The sequence below is a fragment of the Girardinichthys multiradiatus genome, chromosome 5 (genome assembly GCF_021462225.1).
Source record: "Girardinichthys multiradiatus isolate DD_20200921_A chromosome 5, DD_fGirMul_XY1, whole genome shotgun sequence".
Classification (NCBI taxonomy): domain Eukaryota; kingdom Metazoa; phylum Chordata; class Actinopteri; order Cyprinodontiformes; family Goodeidae; genus Girardinichthys; species Girardinichthys multiradiatus.
The window spans coordinates 1325448-1346029 of NC_061798.1; the positions used below are offsets into that span (position 1 = coordinate 1325448).

The 20582-nt window shown below is 41.6% G+C and overlaps 1 protein-coding gene across 1 annotated transcript; it reads right to left on the minus strand.

Annotated features, from left to right (window-relative positions):
- Positions 1–2650: 2650 nt before the first annotated feature.
- Positions 2651–17430, minus strand: tmx2b (thioredoxin-related transmembrane protein 2b). The gene is made up of 8 exons (XM_047365955.1): positions 17119–17430; positions 15741–15801; positions 9093–9206; positions 8609–8685; positions 8424–8530; positions 7861–7926; positions 3771–3900; positions 2651–3543 (listed from the first exon to the last, which is right to left on the minus strand). Exons 1-8 carry the CDS (start codon positions 17305–17307, stop codon positions 3364–3366), a joined length of 924 nt encoding a protein of 307 aa, XP_047221911.1. The 5' UTR covers positions 17308–17430; the 3' UTR covers positions 2651–3363.
- Between the last annotated feature and the right edge of the window lie 3152 nt (positions 17431–20582).

Here is a 20582-nt window from a genome sequence, read left to right on the forward strand (position 1 = left end):
TTACTTCTGCAGAAGGTGCACACCTGGAAGGTTGAAACACTTCCTATTCTATCACTAGGTTTGGTGGTAAACTTATTTTTTCAAATGATAAAACGTGTCTTTTGAACAAAGAACCTTCAAACTTGTCTTGAGGAAAAGCAGATCAACTGCATGACACGGCCCCTCCCATAATGGGGTGCAGTTTTGTTCTGTATTACAGAACTCATTACATGAATTCCAGTTTTCTTTGTGAACAGAGGCAGTTATAATACATTTTATTTAAAATCGCCTTTTAGAGCACTCAAGAACACCGTACAAGTCAAACAGCGTAACGACAATAAAACAAGATTAAAAACAACTTGCATTAAAAATTCTAAGGAACAGGCAATCAGTGAGAAAGCACTCTTGAACTGATGGGTTTTGAGTTTAGATTCAAACTAAGAACGTGTCAGTATTGCGAATGTCCGGAGGGAGAGAATTCCAGAGCTTTCTCCCGCTCTACATGATATACGGAGGTGGGCAGGAGGAACAGTGAAGTGAATGGAGGAATATATAAGGATGCGGGAGGGACCAGAAATACGAAGGAGATAAGAACGGTAGGGAGCATGGTGGTGGGTAACGTTGAATGTATACAGACGAATTCTGAATTGCATTCTGATTTTAACAGGGAGCCAGTGGAACTGCTGCGAGATGGGGTGATGTAATAAAAAGAGAGGGTTTCAGTAATAATGCAAGCAGCTGAATTCTGAACCACTTGAAACTCATTGAGGGATTTCTGAGGAAGGCCATAAACAAAGAGCTGCAGTAATCAATGTGGGAAGTATATATATACACTGCTCAAAAAAATAAAGGGAACACTTAAACAACACAATATAACTCCAAGTAAATCAAACTTCTGTGAAATCAAACTGTCCACTTAGGAAGCAACACTGATTGACAATCAATTTCACAGCTGTTGTACAAATGAAATAGACAACGGGGAATTATTTGGCGATTAGCAAGACACACTCAATAAAGGAGTGGTTCTGCAGGTGGGGACCACAGACCACTCTTCAGTACCTATGCTTTCTGGCTGATGTTTTGGTCACTTTTGAATGTTGGTGGTGCTTTCACACTCATGGTAGCATGAGACGGACTCTACAACCCACACAAGTGGCTCGGGTAGTGCAGCTCATCCAGGATGGCACATCAATGCTTTGTGGAAGGAGGAAAAGGAGGAGCACTGCCAGAGTCCTGCAAAATGACCTCCAGCGAAATGTGCACGTCTGCACAAACGGTTAGAAATCGACTCCATGAGGATGGTATGAGGGCCCGACGTCTACAAATGGGGGTTGTGCTCACAGCCCAACACCCTGCAGGACGCTTGGCATTTGCCAGAAAACACCAGGATTGTCAAATTTGCCACTGGTGCCCTGTGCTCTTCACAGATGAAAGCAGGTTCACACTGAGCACATGTGACAGACGTGACAGAGTCTGGAGACACCGTGGAGAGCGATCTGCTGCCTGCAACATCCTTCAGCATGACCGGTTTGGCAGTGGGTCAGTAATGGTGTGGGGTGGCATTTCTTTGGAGGGCCCATGTGCTTGCCAGAGGTAGCCTGACTGCCATTAGGTACCGAGATGAGATCCTCAGAGCCCTTGTGAGACCATATGCGGGTTCGGTTGGCCCTGGGTTCCTCCTAATGCAGGACAATGCTAGACCTCATGTGGTTGGAGTGTGTCAGCAGTTCCTGCAAGATGAAGACATTAAAGCTATGGACTGGCCCACCCATTCCCCAGACCTGAATCCAATTGAGCACATCTGGGACATCATATCTCGCTCACCACCGTCACGTTGCACCACACTGTCCAGGAGTTGGCGAATGCTTTAGTCCAGGTCTGGGAGGAGATCACTCAAGAGACCATCCGCCGTCTCATCAGGAGCTTGCCCAGGCGTTGTAGGGAGGTCATACAAGCACGTGGAGGCCACACACAATAAAGAGCCTCATTTTGACTTGTTTTAAGGACATTACATCAAAGTTGGATCAGCCTGTAGTGTGGAGTCACACACAATTTTGTGTGTGACTCCAAATCCAGGCCTCCATTGGTTAATAAATTTGATTTTCATTGATGATTTTTGTGTGATTTTGTTCTCAGCACATTCAACTTTGTACAGAACAAAGTATTCAATGAGAATATTTCATTCACTCAGATCTAGGATATGTTATGAGTGTTCCCTTTATTTTTTTGAGCAGTATATATTTATATATATGTGTGTATATATGTATATATATATATATATATATGTGTGTATATATATATATATATATGTGTGTGTATATATGTATGTGTATATGTATAATTATACAACCGAGCATTAATTTAATGACTCAACTCAACTCTGCAACAATCTCCTCCTGAACAAGCATGTGGCAACAGTAAAGAGGAAGCACTTCTTTTAACAGATGAGATCAGAAATGGATTACCAAAAAAATGTAATGTAGTACTGAGGTATATATTCATTCACTCAGAATTAGATCTAATAAGAGGTACTAATCAAAGCAAAAACAGCCAGCTGTCCAAACAGACCCACAGCGGCGGGACATCGGCCCTCAAGGACCTCTGACTCAGATGCTACACAGTACGAGTCGGATCATTCTACTTGTTCAAAAATAGACGGCATCTTTGAAACTTGTGTGCATATTGTTTTATTTGTTGTGTAACAAATGAGGCCAAACTTTTCTAAGGCAGCAACTCCTGCACATACTTTACACAAATATAAATAACTACAGGTGTGAAGGAAGTTCTACAGAAATTCAGCATGACACAAATGTAAAATCTACCTTCAAAAATAATACTTTTAGAAACATTATACAAAAGGAACAAACTCAGTGCATTCAAAAACAAAAGCCCTAAACTGTGTTCAACAGTTCAGGGCTGGAATGTTAAAAGAAGCTCTATGTTAACTTGATTATTACTAAAAGCAGATCATTAAAACCAAAGATCACTGACTGCATTAATGTCTCAAATCATGCCTGGACTCATGGTCCTCACAGTGAACCAATGCTTCTGTGGGACACAATGGGTTCTATAGAAACAGAGTAAAGCTGATTCAACACAGTTTCTCCAGCCCAGCCTCCAAGCGGGAATGTCAGCATGCTAAAACACTGATAACTGATGCAAGTCTGCTTTATGTCAAGAGTAATGTAGTGGCTAAAGCCACTGACTTATGAAGTTCATTACTGATTAGTATTACTGATTAGTTCAGGAACCTCTGTTGTTTAATTGGATGTAGTTATCACAGCCCTATAAAATCTACAGAGCGGGTCAAACACTGATAAGAGTGCAGATGAGGCAGGTGATTGGTCTCATACTACAAGTTCAAGCTTTGTGATGCTAACCATCCTATTTGTCTTTCTTGGATTCAGAGTCCTCCCCCTGGACCTCAGCTCCTGACTGCTCAGGCTCCTCCTCCTCAGGGACCGGTGGGAACTGGGATGGGCTCAGCTTCTCAGCTTTGCTCCTACTGAACTTTTTGGACTTCTGGTAAAGCTCATTCAGATTGAATTCTCGGATGATGTTTTCCTAGTGGAGAAATGTGTCAACAGTTACTGATAAGCCTCTCAAACTTAATACAAAGCAGATTTTGAGTGGCTTTGTCACAATGGCATCTTAACATTAAAACATCTAGTAAAGATGAGACAGAAGACTTTCATTTAATATTCTTTTAGAAAAAACAATTATGATTCAAACTAAACTTGAAAATTAGTTTATTAAAATAGGATCCAACTAGTCACAGATCTCAATCTGACCTCAGTGAAGCTCCAAGATACAGCTCTGCCTTTCTTGTCCACCTGGGGGCGACGCATTACTTCCTTCCCCCCCTGAAACAACACCAAGGATGGAAGCTGCTTGGACAGAGGAGATGCTGACACTTTGTACCTGCAGGTGAAGGAAAACACACAATAGTATATCGATAGATATATATCTATTAAGATATATATATATATACGTATATATATATATATATATATACATATATATATATACGTATATATATATATATATCTTAATAGATATATATCATGGCATTCCCTTGGCCCAATAGTTGTGCTAGATGGGTGTGCCACTGCCAAGGGCTACCGAACCATTCTTGAGGACCATGTGCATCCAATGGTTCAAACATTGTATCCTGAAGGCGGTGCTGTGTATCAGGATGACAATGCACCAACACACACAGCAAGACTGGTGAAAGATTGGTTTGATGAACATGAAAGTGAAGTTGAACATCTCCCATGGCCTGCACAGTCACCAGATCTGAATATTATTGAGCCACTTTGGGGTGTTTTGGAGGAGCGAGTCAGGAAACGTTTCCCTCCACCAGTATCACGTAGTGACCTGGCCACTATCCTGCAAGAAGAATGGCTTAAAATCCCTCTGACCAATTTATGGTGTTCTAAAACCAGGTGTTTCAGTTTCATTGTGCAACAATATATATATATATACTCTTGGCATTCTGTTGATGAGCTCCAAGAGGTAGTCACTTGAAATGGTTTTCACTTCACAGGTGTGCCCTGTCAGGTTTAATAAGTGGGATTTCAAGCCTTATAAATGGGGTTGGGACCATCGGTTTTGTTGTGCAGGAGATGGATACAGTACACAGCTGATAGTCCTACTGAATAGACAGTTAGAATTTGTATTATGGCAAGAAAAAAGCAGCTAAGTAAAGAAAAACGAGTGGCCATCATTACTTTAAGAAATGAAGGTCAGTCAGTCTGAACAATTGGGAAAACTTTGAAAGTGTCCCCAATAGCAGTCGCAAAAACCATCAAGCGCTACAAAGAAACTGGCTCACATGAGGACCGCCCCAGGAAAGGAAGACCAAGAGTCACCTCTGCTGCGGACAATAAGTTCATCCGAGTCACCAGCCTCAGAAATCGCAAGTTAACAGCAGCTCAGATTAGAGAACAGGTCAATGCCACACAGAGTTCTAGCAGCAGACATCTCTAGAACAACTGTTAAGAGGAGACTGTGTGAATCAGGACTTCATGGTAAAATAGCTGCTAGGAAACCACTGCTGAGGACAGGCAACAAGCAGAAGAGACTTGTTTGGGCTAAAGAACACAAGGAATGGACATTAGACCAGTGGAAATCTGTGCTTTGGTCTGATGAGTCCAAGTTTGAGATCTTTGGTTCCAACCACCGTGTCTTTGTGCGGCGCAGAAGAGATGAACGAATGGACTCTACATGCCTGGTTCCCACCGTGAAGCATGGAGGAGGAGGTGTGATGGTGTGGGGGTGCTTTGGTGGTGACACTGTTGGGGATTTATTCAAAATTGAAGGCATACTGAACCAGCATGGCTACCACAGCATCTTGCAGCGGCATGCTATTCCATCCGGTTTGCGTTTAGTTGGACCATCATTTATTTTTCAACAGGACAATGACCCAAACACACCTCCAGGCTGTGTAAGGGCTATTTGACCAAGAAGAAGAGTGATGGGGTGCTGCGCCAGATGACCTGGCCTCCACAGTCACCGGACCTGAACCCAATCGAGATGGTTTGGGGTGAGCTGGACCGCAGAGTGAAGGCAAAAGGGCCAACAAGCACTAAGCATCTCTGGGAACTCCTTCAAGACTGTTGGAAAACCATTTCAGGTGACTACCTCTTGAAGCTCATCAACAGAATGCCAAGAATGTGCGGAGCAGTAATCAAAGCAAAAGGTGGCTACTTTGAAGAACCTAGAATATAAGACATATTTTCAGTTGTTTCACATTTTTTTGTTCAGTATATAATTCCACGTGTTAATTCATAGTTTTGATGCCTTCAGTGTGAAGCTACAATATTCATAGTCATGAAAATAAGGACAACTCTTTGAATGATATGGTGTGTCCAAACTTTTAGTCTATATTATATATATATATATTAAATGGTCTCAGTCTAGTTCTGTAGGCTAAACAATCATGGGGAAGACTTAACAGTTGTCCAAAAGACGACAATTGACACCTTACACAAGGAGGGCAAGACACAAAAGGTCATTACTGAAGAGGCTGGCTGTTCACAGAGCTCTGTGTCCAAGCACATTAATAGAGAGGGGAAGGGAAGGAAAAGATGTGGTAGAAAAAAGTGTACAAGCAATAGGGATAACCGCACCCTGGAGAGGATTGTGAAACAAAACCCATTCAAAAATGTGGGGGAGATTCACAAACAGTGGGCTGCAGCAGGAGTCAGTGCTTCAAGAATCACCACACACAGACGTATGCAAGACCTGGGTTTCAGCTGTCGCATTCCTTGTGTCAAGCCACTCTTGAACAATAGACAGAAGCGTCTTGCCTGGGCTGCTGCTGAGTGGTCCAAAGTTATGTTCTGTGATGAAAGTAAATTTTGCATTTCCTTTGGAAATCATTGTCCCAGAGTGTGGAGGAAGAGAGGAGAGGCACAAAATTCACATTGCTTGCAGTGTAAAGTTTCCACAGTCAGTGATGGTTTGGGGTGCCATGTCATCTGCTGGTGTTGGTCCACTGTGTTTTCTGAGGTCCAAGGTCAAAGCAGCCATCTAACAGGAAATTTTAGAGCACTTCATGCTTCCTGCTGCTGACCAACTTTATGGAGATGCAGATTTCATTTTCCATCAGGACTTGGCACCTGCACAAAGCTCCCAGTACTAGCTTTAATGACTATGGTATCCCTGTTCTTAATTGACAAGCAATTTTGTCTGACCTTAACCCCGTGTAAAATCTATGGGGTATTGTGAAGAGGAAGAGGCTTCAGAAGAGCTGAAGGCCACTATCACAGCAACCTGGGCTGTCATAACACCTGAACAGTGCCACAGACTGATCGACTCCATGTCATGCCGCATTGCTGAGCCCCAACTAAGTATTGAGCGCTGTACATGCTCAAACTTTTAATGCCCAGATTGCATTGATTAGCTGCCTTCAGGTCATCTGCCTTGTTGGATCTTGTGTCTCTCATCTATGGGGTTTAAGGTTAAGGGAGTTTGCTTGCCAATCATGGACAGGAACACCATGGTGGAATAAAAGTGGCTGTTCTTTAGCCCGAGCTTACACTGATGAGCGCTTCATTGTAAACAGTGCCCAGTAGGATTGGCTGATGAATGCCACTCAACTCTAGGCACATTTAGGGGAGGTGAGAGGCACCCAATTGTCCATCAGACCATTAGAAACCATTTACATCAGTGTGGTCTGCGCGCTGGACGACCTGCAAGGGTACCTGACGACACCACAGGCGCAGGCATCATGGTCTTGCATGGTTTAGGGTGCATTTAAACTGGACGAGGGACCATTGGGCCTCAGTGATGTTCTCTGATTAAAGTTGATTCACGCAGAGCAGAAATGATGGCCGCCAACGATGTTGGAGACGTCAAGAAGAGTGTTACTCATCAGCCACTGTTGTCACCAGAAGACCCTTTGGTGGTGGTGTTACAATGTGGGCAGATTGTAGTCAATGCAGGACTGCCCTACACTTTGTGACTGGTACAGTGACAAGTCCATACTACCTTAATAACATTAATCAATCCAGTCATTGTGACCATGCATGAATTAACATAGGTCTAATTTAATCTTCATGGACAACATTGCTCCAATTCATCAAGGTTGCATCATTAGGGAACAGCTGCTGTGAACTGGGGTACCTTGAATGGAATGGCCTGCAACTTCTCCAGACCTGAATCACATAGAAAACCTACGGAATCATCTGAGTAACCATCTAGAGGCTTGCAACTCTGTACCCCAGAACCTCAATGACCTGATCAGGAACAGCATGAGATGCTGTTGTCAAGCTGTAATTGATACTCAAGGGCACTTGAGACGTTATTGAGATATTACTATTTTTTGTTGTGGTATACCCACCATAAATTATTTGAGATAAAGTGCATATGTCCTACTTTTTGGAAACTTCTCCATAACGTCCAATGTCAACTTTCCCAAACTTGAGGCCAGCACAGTTATACCTGCAGCAGATCAGAAGAGCTGAAATTAGTGATTAGCACACTTTCTATACAGCAGGCTGGGGATGGGGTTGTTCTGCTAATTTACTTGTAAGAAATGGCACAAAAACCAAGCATGCTGCAAAACATCACGGAAAGATAACCCTGCTATAGGTATACCCCCTTTTTTCAATCACCCAGAGTCTATGACGGCTTGAACCCATTAGAACCCTGCTTTATGCTATTTAGCATCTAACATGGTTAACCTTTGCCTTTTCTCCTATTTTCTGTCAACCTCATTACTTGTAGTTTCTAAACACTAACTCCTATTCCTAACCACTGGTTATACATTCCTTTTCTTGTACATTTTAAACTGTAGATCCATTTTATCTTTAAGCTGGTGCCGTTTTTGCTTTTAGAAATGCTAAATTAACTGTACCTAAAGAGCTGATTATACAGTTTTAGCCAGAGAGTGAACATGTCTCTGTTTCTACAGTGAGAGATCATGGATGGAGTCTTACTTTAGAGAGAGATCAGCATACACTGAAGCGAAGGACTGACACTCTGGAGACCAGTTGGCAAAAAATTCAACAATCCAAGTCACACGACTGTCCTTGTTCAGCTCATCCTGAACACACACACGGAAAATTAATATAGCTAGGATTGAAAGACAGGATCGGAACTTTGCTGGTAGGTGTTTACTCACATCAATGGTTTTGTCACTGAAGTATTTGATGTACTCTGGTCCCATGTAGAGAGGGGGTTTACAGGTCATTAGAAACACTGGAACACACAAGCAGCACCAGAGATCAGGTGATTTCAGTAATGTTCATGTAGAACAGTGGATCTGCAGAGCATCATTGATCTAACTGTGAAGCACTTTGGTCAACTGTTGTTTTTAAAATGTGCTATATTAATACATTTGACATTAAAAGAACCATGCTGCTGCTTCTTCTTGTTTGATCTACTTTCTGAGATTTTTTACAGTTAACTACAAAAAGAAATAAAAATACCAGCAAGATGTGTGTGATCACATTGTGCATTCCTCCATTACTACAAAACAGCCTGTCTTAAATGAGTTGTGAGCAAAGAGTCATTGTCATTTCTCAGGATCTTGAATCCTGGAAGTGCGGGAAAACTTCTTAAAGCAATCTCTGCTGCAATGCATGTGTCTGTAAAGCTGCACTGACCTAGGCAGAGCGTCAGGTAGAGCAGGCCCATCCTGATATCCAGTCGGAAGAACAGGATTACGTTGGCCACTTTGCTGAAGAGGAAGATGTTCCCCACATGTTGCTCCACAGTTACTAAGACGAACAAACAAACAACATTCAGGTTTGGCCTAAACTCCGTCATGGAAGTCTTTTGGAGTTCTGAACTCAGTATTGGATTTGGAGCACCATGTCAGTTTGGTAGTTTTCTGGGTGATTGTTGGTGTAGACACATATTGTGTCTTTGTAACCACAGACTGGATTTAAAAAGCAAGTTGAGATGTGTAGGCAATGTGCCCTGAGCTGAGCTGAAGCTTCATATCCAGATCATGTGTACACACAATGAAAGTGTAAGGAGCACTTCATTCTCAGACTGCAGGTTTACTGGTGGTTCCTAGTCTCTATGAGAAGAATGGGAGAAAGATGCTTTAGTAGAACCAGCTCCCAGTTTTAGTCCGTGAGGCAGACACCTTGTCTACTTTTAAGGCTAGGCTTAAAACTCTCCTTTTTGATAAAGCTTATAGTTAGAGTGGCTTGGGTTATCCTGAACTATCTCTGTAGTTATGCTGCTATAGGCTTAGACTGCTGGACATAATAACCACTTTCACTCTCTCTGCTACATTCTCGTACTACTTTCCAATTTTGCGTTATTTGCTGTTATTTTAGCTTTTACCTTTATGTTCTCTTTCTAGAAGCTACATCTGGCCTGGCTATGTGTTTAGCTGTGGCACATTCCTGGAGGGGGACAATGACCAAGCTGCTGCTGAAAACAATTTAATGCTCACCTTATACACTGCTTAAAAAAATTAAGGGAACACTCAAATAACACATCCTAGATCTGAATGAATGAAATATTCTCATTGAATACTTTGTTCTGTACAAAGTTGAATGCGCTGACAACAAAATCGCACCAAAATCATCAAAGGAAATCAAACTTATTAACCAATGGAGGCCTGGATTTGGAGTTACACAGAAAATTAAAGTGGAAAAACACACTACAGGCTGATCCAACTTTGATATAATGTCCTTAAAACAAGTCAAAATGAGGCTCTTTATTGTGTGTGGCCTCCACGTGCTTGTATGACCTCCCTACAACGCCTGGGCAAGCTCCTGATGAGACGGCGGATGGTCTCCTGAGTGATCTCCTCCCAGACCTGGACTAAAGCATCCGCCGACTCCTGGACAGTCTGTTGGTGGATGGAGCGAGACATGATGTCCCAGATGTGCTCGATTGGATTCAGGTCTGGGGAACGGGCGGGCCAGTCCATAGCTTCAATGTCTTCATCTTGCAGGAACCGCTGACACACTCCAGCCACATGAGGTCTAGCATTGTCCGGCATTAGGAGGAACCCAGGGCCAACCGCACCAGCATATGGTCTCACAAGAGGTCTGAGGATCTCATCTCGGTACCTAATGGCAGTCAGGCTACCTCTGGCAAGCACATGGACCCTCCAAAGAAATGCCACCCCACACCATTACTGACCCACTGCCAAACCGGTCATGCTGAAGGATGTTGCAGGCAGCAGATCGCTCTCCACGGTGTCTCCAGACTCTGTCACGTCTGTCACATGTGCTCAGTGTGAACTTGCTTTCATCTGTGAAGAGCACAGGGCACCAGTGGCGAATTTGCCAATCCTGACGGTGTTGGGCTGTGAGCACAACCTTCATTTGTGGACGTCGGGCCCTCATACCATCCTCATGGAGTCGGTGTCTAAGCGTTTGTGCAGACACATGCACATTTGTGGCCTGCTGGAGGTCATTTTGCAGGGCTCTGGCAGTGCTCTTCCTGTTCCTCCTTGCACAAAGGTGGAGGTAGCGGTCCTGCTGCTGGGTTGTTGCCCTCCTACGGCCTCCTCCACGTCTCCTGGTGTACTGGCCTGTCTCCTGGAAGCGCCTCCAGGCTCTGGACACTACGCTGACAGATACAGCAAACCTTCTTGCCGCAGCTCGCATTGATGTGCCATCCTTGTTGAGCTGCACTACCTGAGCCACTTGTGTGGGTTGTAGAGTCCGTCTCATGCTACCACAAGTGTGAAAGCACCACCAACATTCAAAAGTGACCAAAACATCACCCAGAAAGCATAGGTACTGAAGAGTGGTCTGTGGTCCCCACCCGCAGAACCACTCCTTTATTGAGTGTGTCTTGCTAATCGCCAAAGATTTCCCCGTTGTCTATTCCATTTGCACAACAGCATGTGAAATTGATTGTCAATCAGTGTTGCTTCCTAAGTGGACAATTTGATTTCACAGAAGTTTGATTTACTTGGAGTTATATTGTGTTGTTTAAGTGTTCCCTTTATTTTTTCGAGTAGTGTACAAATGATACACTTGGACCTGTCTTTCGGTGTTTAACCCTGTTTCTTCAAGACATAGTTATTGGCTGAGCTTTCACTGTGACTAACTGTGTTTTCTCTTTCATACTCTAGACTTGAAAACTGGAAAAGCTCATCCAGGAGGAGTGAATGCTGAAAGTCAATGACTCGATGCAATGTGCTGGGTTTCCTTAGATATATTAACTTTTTAACCAATTTAAATAATAAACTGAATCTGACTGCATTGTTTGATATTTAGGATTATGTAACCGACTTGAAATCTGTTTTGTTGTGTCATCGCCCGTTTGGACGGGAAACAAAGGAACTACTACACCTCCCAGCATGCATTGCAGCTATGACGTCTCTTCCAGAAGTGATAAATACCATCTGAAGCCATTGCTACGTGCCATTTCCAGCCGTGGTATTTTGCCGATACTGCGCTTGGAGGCGATCTCTGGAGAAATAGAAGCTCGCGGGCGAGTTTACTTTTTCTCCACACTGGCCATTCTCGGAAGAGCTTGACAAAGCTGGAAATCTGTCTAATATAAGAAGATCAGAAGATTCATAACCCGATTGAAGTCGCTATTCAGGCGAAGGTGAAAACCTACAGAGGTTACCCAAGGAGACGGATTTCCTTTTATTGTTTCAGTCAACTACAAAGGTCCATCATATTTTCCTCGTTTTGGGCGAAGGAGGAGAAGGTGGACCGTTTAGAGCGTTTGCAGACGCACAACACTTGCCACTCATAACTTCATCCCTTCCTAGAAGGAAGCCCACTTTCTTGCACCCCTTTTGTCAGAGGATTTGCCACCAAGTAAACCCCTGCTTCTGACATTTTTGGACTCTAGTCTGGGCAGGGTGAGGCATATAGATAAAGGTGACCTAGGATCACCATTAGTTAATCCAGTGTATTAACTTGTTGCATGCAATATTGATTGAAGATTATGCTGAACTGTTTTGATTGCTGTTTTGAATACTGTTGAACTCTGAAGCGAAGCAAAGTTGAATGTGTGTTTGCCTTGTTTTGATCAATGGAGTGCTGACTCAGTTGAATTTAAAGTTGGAGTATTGTGGTTTTCATTCAATGCAGACTGAAGCTGAGGTCTGAGCGTTCTTGTTTATGGGTCGTTGGGTATGTTCCCACTGCAGGTCTTAATGCTCAAATCTGATTTTTTTAGATTCTAATAAATCAGATTTTTTTTGTGTGGTCGTTCCCATTACTTTGAAAATGTTGCGGCTCCAAACTGACCTGCGAGCGCATAAGAACAGTAAGTGCGTTGTCAAGTGCAGCACAACTGTAAACTGACAGATGCTCAAATAGATGGCTACTCAAATGAACAGGAGAAATAGGTGTTATGGTTTGAGTGCACAGAAGCCATTTATTGTGTCAGCGGGTGCTGTGCGGGAAACACAGGAATAAAAGGAGAGTGAAACTCTTTATCATTTTAGGGAGATCTGACTGCTAATAAGCACAACAAACTGTTTGGATACGGAGACACAACCAGCAATCTTGGGGCAGGGATGTTAACTTTACAGAGACCGAGTTTATATATCATGTGGAGGGCAACTTTTAATCATATATGCCAGCGCCTCTCCTCCCAACTCCACAGGAAGAAAACTTGATGCAATCCAGTCTATCGGACTGCAGCAGGGGCAGATCATCACATGCTTGGTAACCTCGATAGTATTTTAAAGTCCTCTGTTTGAACAGCATACGAATTTTACAATACAAACTATGTCCCACATCCAGACGGTTCCTATGAGCCTGTCAATTAGGCTTGAATAAAGTTTTATCTTGCTGTCTCTCCACTGTGCAGTTCTATTCTAGCCACCGTCTGGTTTGCTAACTGCTACCGTTTCCTGCTGGGCGGCGCAAAGTCACATCTAATCTGCCTTGGTCGTTCAGATATGAGTCGGATTCAGGACCAGATAAGAATGTGGCTTAAAATGTGACTTGAAAAAGTCAGATACGGGCCACATCTGAGCATTCCCACTTGCTTTAAACAGCCTGACCTGATCACTTGACCCCCCCAAAAAAATCTGATTTGGGCCACATTTGCCTGCAGTGTGAATGAGGGCTTTCCACTGAGTTCCCACATTGAGCAGAGGGTTTATGACTGTATGCTGGAGCAGCTCTGTTAGCAGGTAAAGAGCTAAGCCGCTCCCAAAGGCACTATCTACAGGTCCTTCTCAAAATATTAGCATATTGTGATAAAGTTCATTATTTTCCATAATGTAATGATGAAAATTTAACATTCATATATTTTAGATTCATTGCACACTAACTGAAATATTTCAGGTCTTTTATTGTCTTAATACAGATGATTTTGGCATACAGCTCAAGAAAACCCAAAATTCCTATCTCACAAAATTAGCATATTTCATCCGACCAATAAAAGAAAAGTGTTTTTAATACAAAAAACGTCAACCTTCAAATAATCATGTACAGTTATGCACTCAATACTTGGTCGGGAATCCTTTTGCAGAAATGACTGCTTCAATGCGGCGTGGCATGGAGGCAATCAGCCTGTGGCACTGCTGAGGTCTTATGGAGGCCCAGGATGCTTCGATAGCAGCCTTTAGCTCATCCAGAGTGTTGGGTCTTGAGTCTCTCAACGTTCTCTTCACAATATCCCACAGATTCTCTATGGGTTCAGGTCAGGAGAGTTGGCAGGCCAATTGAGCACAGTGATACTATGGTCAGTAAACCATTTACCAGTGGTTTTGGCACTGTGAGCAGGTGCCAGGTTGTGCTGAAAAATGAAATCTTCATCTCCATAAAGCTTTTCAGCAGATGGAAGCATGAAGTGCTCCAAAATCTCCTGATAGCTAGCTGCATTGACCCTGCCCTTGATAAAACACAGTGGACCAACACCAGCAGCTGACACGGCACCCCAGACCATCACTGACTGTGGGTACTTGACACTGGACTTCTGGCATTTTGGCATTTCCTTCTCCCCAGTCTTCCTCCAGACTCTGGCACCTTGATTTCCAAATGACATGCAGAATTTGCTTTCATCCGAAAAAAGTACTTTGGACCACTGAGCAACAGTCCAGTGCTGCTTCTCTGTAGCCCAGGTCAGGCGCTTCTGGCGCTGTTTCTGGTTCAAAAGTGGCTTGACCTGGGGAATGCGGCACCTGTAGCCCATTTCCTGCACACGCCTGAGCACGGTGGCTCTGGATGTTTCTACTCCAGACTCAGTCCACTGCTTCCGCAGGTCACCCAAGGTCTGGAATCGGCCCTTCTCCACAATCTTCCTCAGGGTCCGGCCACCTCTTCTCGTTGTGCAGCGTTTTCTGCCACACTTTTTCCTTCCCACAGACTTCCCACTGAGGTGCCTTGATACAGCACTCTGGGAACAGCCTATTCGTTCAGGAATTTCTTTCTGTGTCTTACCCTCTTGCTTGAGGGTGTCAATAGTGGCCTTCTGGACAGCAGTCAGGTCGGCAGTCTTACCCATGATTGGGGTTTTGAGTGATGAACCAGGCTGGGAGTTTTAAAGGCCTCAGGAATCTTTTGCAGGTGTTTAGAATTAACTAGTTGATTCAGATGATTAGGTTCATAGCTCGTTTAGAGACCCTTTTAATGATATGCTAATTTAGTGAGATAGGAATTATGGGTTTTCATGAGCTGTATGCCACAATCATCCGTATTAAGACAATAAAAGACCTGAAATATTTCAGTTAGTGTGCAATGAATCTAAAATATATGAATGTTAAATTTTCATCATTACATTATGGAAAATAATGAACTTTATCACAATATGCTAATATTTTGAGAAGGACCTGTATGTAGAAACTCTTTGCCGCTTATTGATTTTGTTTCCACATTCCAAGTTGAGACAGTGTTTGTGTTTATTTTGCGTAAGTGTTTTTACCATTCGGTAAAACTGTTAATAACACAGTGACATTTAGCATGGTTTTCGTTAATAAGTATCAATTATTAATAATAATTAACTAATTGTAATTATTAACTGCTGTGAGCCCAATAATCACACCACCAGAGTGTATCTCTGAAATCTATTCATAAGAAATAATTTTTTGTTAGAATGTATTACTTCTGAATTATGATTTTTAATTATAATTTTGATAAATATTTATAATCAACAATAATAAATCTTTATACTATGTTTTGATTAAACTGACTTTGTAAAGTGCCTTGAAACAGGATGTGTTGTGAATTGGCGCTATACAAATAAAACTGAATTGAATGGAAAGGTCAGAAGTCATACTGTTAAGAAACATGATGGTGCCCAAAATGACTGCTGGAGACAGCTTAGAGGAAAGACTAACATCATAACCAAGGAGACATACTCACTTGCTCTGCGATTCTTCATCATGACGATGGCGCTGAGGAACATTAAGATTTCCACTTCTCTCTGAAAACACACACATAATCATCCCTACCAAACCCCTGAATCCAATCAATGCCCAACTGATCAAAGTGTAGCACCGTCAGGAGTCATTGCCTTGTGAATCAGAGTTCCTACACCCCTGGAAAAGTCTGGAATTTGATTTTATGATTTTCCAAGTCTGGCCAAGTATGGAGAAAAGTCTGAATGTCCAGACTTACCAATTCTGTTATTTAAATGTTCAAAATCTAAATTTCAGAAAGATAAATATGTTTTTACATGTTTAGATATTGACCTTCCCTTTCTGTTCTAATGTGTCTTTGTACAGCTTACAAACACTTTGAGTTACTTACAGATAAAAGTACACTAATTACAAGTAAAAAACAAGGAAATTCCATTATTTTCATGCCTTTGAGATCCCTTTATTTCTGGATTGTAAACAGAGCTCTTGAATTGTATTGGGTTTACATGCCAAACAAAGTACTGCTATATTCATATTTTTGGATTCTGTGAGAAGTAGGTATGACTGATTAAAACTGAATTACATCAGGTGTCAAAAAGAGTGAAATAGCCCTTCAACTAACTGCAAGCCACTTTCAACGGTTTAGTTTCTTAATTTGGTGAAAAAAAAGACAATGAAACCCAACCAGTTAAGTACATTTACTCAAATCTCCATAATCAAATAAAAACTAATGAAAAATTGAGTTGGGAAAAGTGTTGAATTTTGAAATAGAATTTGTAGGAACCCTGGAGGTTTGGCTCTTTAAACGTCAGGCTGACTGGTGTTGGTAACTCTTTTTAAGAAGCCACACAGTGACAAGTACGGTGGATAAAAACTTAAACTCCTGTTAACTTTATGAATAATGTTCAGGATCATAAAAGGATAACAGTTCTGAAAAATCCAGATGAGGGGAGGAAGCCACAGAACATTTTATACATACAATTTCTTTTAGTTTATTTATTGCCTTGATTATTAGTATAACATAAAGGCCACTGGATTCTTGGTGTTCCAGCTCCTTGTTAAACTGCGAAGCTGCAGGAGAAAACTGCCCTGGATCAATGTTTTGGGTCTGCTCTGCTGTCAGAACCACATCCATTTTTATTCACTACAGTGCCAAGAAAACTTCTACGGAACCAAGAGCTGATCAAGTTGCTAAATTTGGACTAAACACTGCTGTGGAAACACAGAAGTTGTGTTTCTATTCCAGCTACTGACCCCTCAGAACATAATTATGTGCCTTTTCAGCCCGTGTTTGGCCTGTCAGAACTGTCCCTGTTCCACCGATCAGCAGAGTGGTCGGTCGGTTCTGAAACGCCCCGTTTGGCCCCTGCAGGAATACAGACCCAGTCAAAGTCGCAGGAGTTCCCGTCCTCCCGCTGTGAGGCCAGATGGTCGCAGATTCCAGGCGTTTTACGGACTGTCAGGAAGGCTACAGACATGAAGAGAGAAGCTACATAGTACGGCTTCAGCAGCCACTTATAGACCTGCGGGAGGTGGTACAGGAAAGCAAATAAAGGCGTAAGTAAAGCCATGTTGACAGAATGCGTGGAAGAATCCCCCAGACCCTAGAAATAAACTCAAAAACAGGTAGCTTTCTATGAATGGTTCCGTTAGCCCTGGGCTAGCTAGCGAATGTATCGACAGCCGGAAGTTGCTATAGATACGGCGTTTAAAAATAAAAGCAAAAGTAAATGATAATTTTCTTATAAATTCAAGTACATTTTTCATATTATAGATGGAACTATGGTTATCTAGATGTATTAATATATTAAAACCTATGGTCAGGTGTCGAGTCTCTAAACGGATAAATCCAGCGTTTAATTTGAAGCTTCATGATACTGTTTCCTACGTTACGATCGTCAACGGACGGAGAATTGACTTTATTTGAGGATCTTCTGTCGGCACAAATGACAAGCAAAGAACCGAGTTAAAGGGGCGGAGAGGACAAACACGACGAGTTATTGATTGGTTAACGTACTGAAGGTCGCTACTGATTGGATAAAACTCTTACCGGATGTTCCAAGAACAATAAGAGCAACTTTACAAGAGGGAACTTTGGCTTCTGAAAGATCCATTTGGTTTCCTTGCAATAAATACTTACTTAAATAATTTTAACCACATATGGTTACATGATGGGAAATAATGTCGAAGTATGTTCAGAGTGAGAAGTCATAAATGCTAATGTTGTTCTTTCTGTAAACTACACAGAGACGATTAGCCACGTTTTTACCAGTGTATCTATGCCAAAATGCTTTAGACTGATGTACATGACACTAGGCAGAAAGTGGACAAATACTTAAGTTTGAAGAGAGGGACTTTTTTTCGTTTTATGCATAAGGATATGGACAGAAACATATTCGTCCTGCCTTATTTAGCTGCATAACTACAGAGATAGCTCAGGATAACCTAAGCCACTCTAACTATAAGCTTTATCAAAAAGGAAAGTTTTAAGCCTAGCCTTAAAAGTAGACAGGGTGACTGCCTCATGGACTAAAACTGGGAGCTGGTTCCACAGGAGAGGAGCCTGATAACTAAAAGATCTGCCACCCATTCTACTTCTAGAGTTTCTAGGGACCACCAGTAAACATGCAGTCTTAGAACCAAGTGCTCTGTTAGGAATATATGGAACAATCAGGTCTCTGATGTATGATAGAGCTAGATCATTAAGGGCTTTATATGTGAAAAGGAGAATTTTAAATTATGTTCTGGATTTAACAGGGAGCCAATGAAGGGAAGCTAAAATAGGGGAAATATGATCTCTCTTTTTAATTTTCATCAAAACTCTTGCTGCAGCATTTTGGATCAACTGAAGGCTTTGAACTGCATTTTGTGGACATCCTGATAGTAAAGAATTACAATAGTCCAGCCTTGAAGGAACAAATGCATGGACTAGTTTTTCAGCGTTACTCCTGGATAGGATATTTCTAATTTTGGCAATGTTCCGGAGGTAAAAGAAGGAAATCCTAGAAATTTAGTTAATATGGGATTTAAATGACATGTCCTGGTCAAAAATAACACCAAGGTTTTTTACTTTATTACCGGAGGTCAATTTAATGTCATCCTGGTTAAGTGACTAAGCAGTTTCTTTTTCAAAGACTCCGGTCAAAAGACGACAACTTCTGTCTTGTCTGAATTTAGAAGCAGAAAATTTAAAGTCATCCAACTTTTTATGTCTTCAAGACACGTTTGTAGTCTATCTAACTGGTTGGGCTCATCGGGATTTATGGATAAATAAAGCTGAGTATCACCAGCATAAGAGTGAAAATTTATCCCATGTTACCTGATAATTATACCTATTGGAAGCATATATATATAGTAAAGAGAATTGGCTCAAGCACTGAACCCTGTGGTACTCCACAATTAACCCTGGAGTTTAATGATTTATCATTTACATGAACAAACTGGAAGCTGTCAGACAGATAAGATTTAAACCAGCCTAGCGCTGTTCCCCTGATCCCTACAGCATATTCCAGCCTTTCTAAGAGAATATTATGATCGACTGTATCAAATGCAGAACTGAGATCTAACAGGACAACTAAAGACACAAGTTAATTGTCTGAGGCCATAAGAACATCATTAGTGACTTTCAGCAGAGCTGTTTCAGTTCTATGATGAGCTCTGAAACCTGACTGAAACTCTTCAAACAGATCATTACTGTCTAAATGCTCACACACTTGATTAGCAACTATTTTCTCAAGAATGTTAGCTAAAAATGGAAAATTGGATATAGGTCTGTAATTTAGTAAGTCATCTTGATACGAAGGTTTCCTAAGTGAAGGTTTAATTACAGCTACCTTAAAAGCATGTGGTACATATCCATTTATTAAGGATAGATTAATCATATCTAAAATGGGGCTGGTAATCAGAGGGAACACTTCCTTAATAATTTGGTTGGGATTAGGTCTAACATACAAGTTGAAGGTTTAGATGAAGCAAAACAGTCCAAACACAGATCAGTTTCCACAGTTACCTCCAATGCGGTCTCACTTACTGAGGATAAAGTAATCATGTTTGGGAATATGCCAATAATTTTATTTGTAATAGAATCAATTTTGTTTAAAAAGAATCCCATAAAGTCATTACTGCTGAGAACTGGGGAAATGGATTGCTCAACAGAGGTATGAGGTATGAGAGGTAAGAAATACAGTATTTATTTGGACAAATTTCATGTAAATATATAAGCGTTATTACTGTCTAGTTCTTGTTTATACATATTCTCTGCTATTTGCATTCCTCTATTCATTTTATTTATTTTTTTCCTCACACTTTTCAACCCTGGAATTGATATGTCTGTATACTTATTATTCAAACAAATCTGAAAAGTACACAAAAAAAAGTGCACATGAGCAAACTAAGTGTTCTCTACCATAACATATTAATACATCAATCTGGCATCCTGATGGAAATCTATTTGCAACTAAAATATTTGCTCTTTAAAAAGCTATTTTCTTTTATTTACTAAAGTTTTGTCCTCCCTGCAGAAATTTTGCCCTAGATTGGAAGCTAAGGCTGCATTCCATTTAAATAAGTGTCTGGTACAGCACATCTAATAATTTGTGATACAGATACAGAAATGAGTGCAACTCTCATTATCAGAGTTGCGTTTTCTTATTAATTTAAGTCCATATTTCTCAAACTATGGTACGAGTTCCACTGGTGGTACTTGGGTTGACTTTAGTTTTCTGAGAACAATGCTGTATGTATTCTGTATGCCTTGTAACAGTAGGGCCAAGGCTAACTAGACATGTTGAGGAGGCTGGGGTCTTATGGGGTGTGCAGGATGCTGCTAATATGAAACGTTATGACA

What these genes read in the sequence shown, in the direction of transcription:
- tmx2b (XM_047365955.1), bottom strand. Translation starts at nt 17,307, where the DNA reads ATGGCTTTACTTACGCCTTTATTTGCTTTCCTGTACCACCTCCCGCAG. An exon ending in TCAGTGACAAAACCATTGAT is followed by an intron (nt 8,531 to 8,608) that starts GTGAGTAAACAC and finishes GTGTGTGTTCAG; the next exon opens with GATGAGCTGAACAAGGACAG. An exon ending in TATCTTGGAGCTTCACTGAG is followed by an intron (nt 3,544 to 3,770) that starts GTCAGATTGAGA and finishes TTTCTCCACTAG; the next exon opens with GAAAACATCATCCGAGAATT.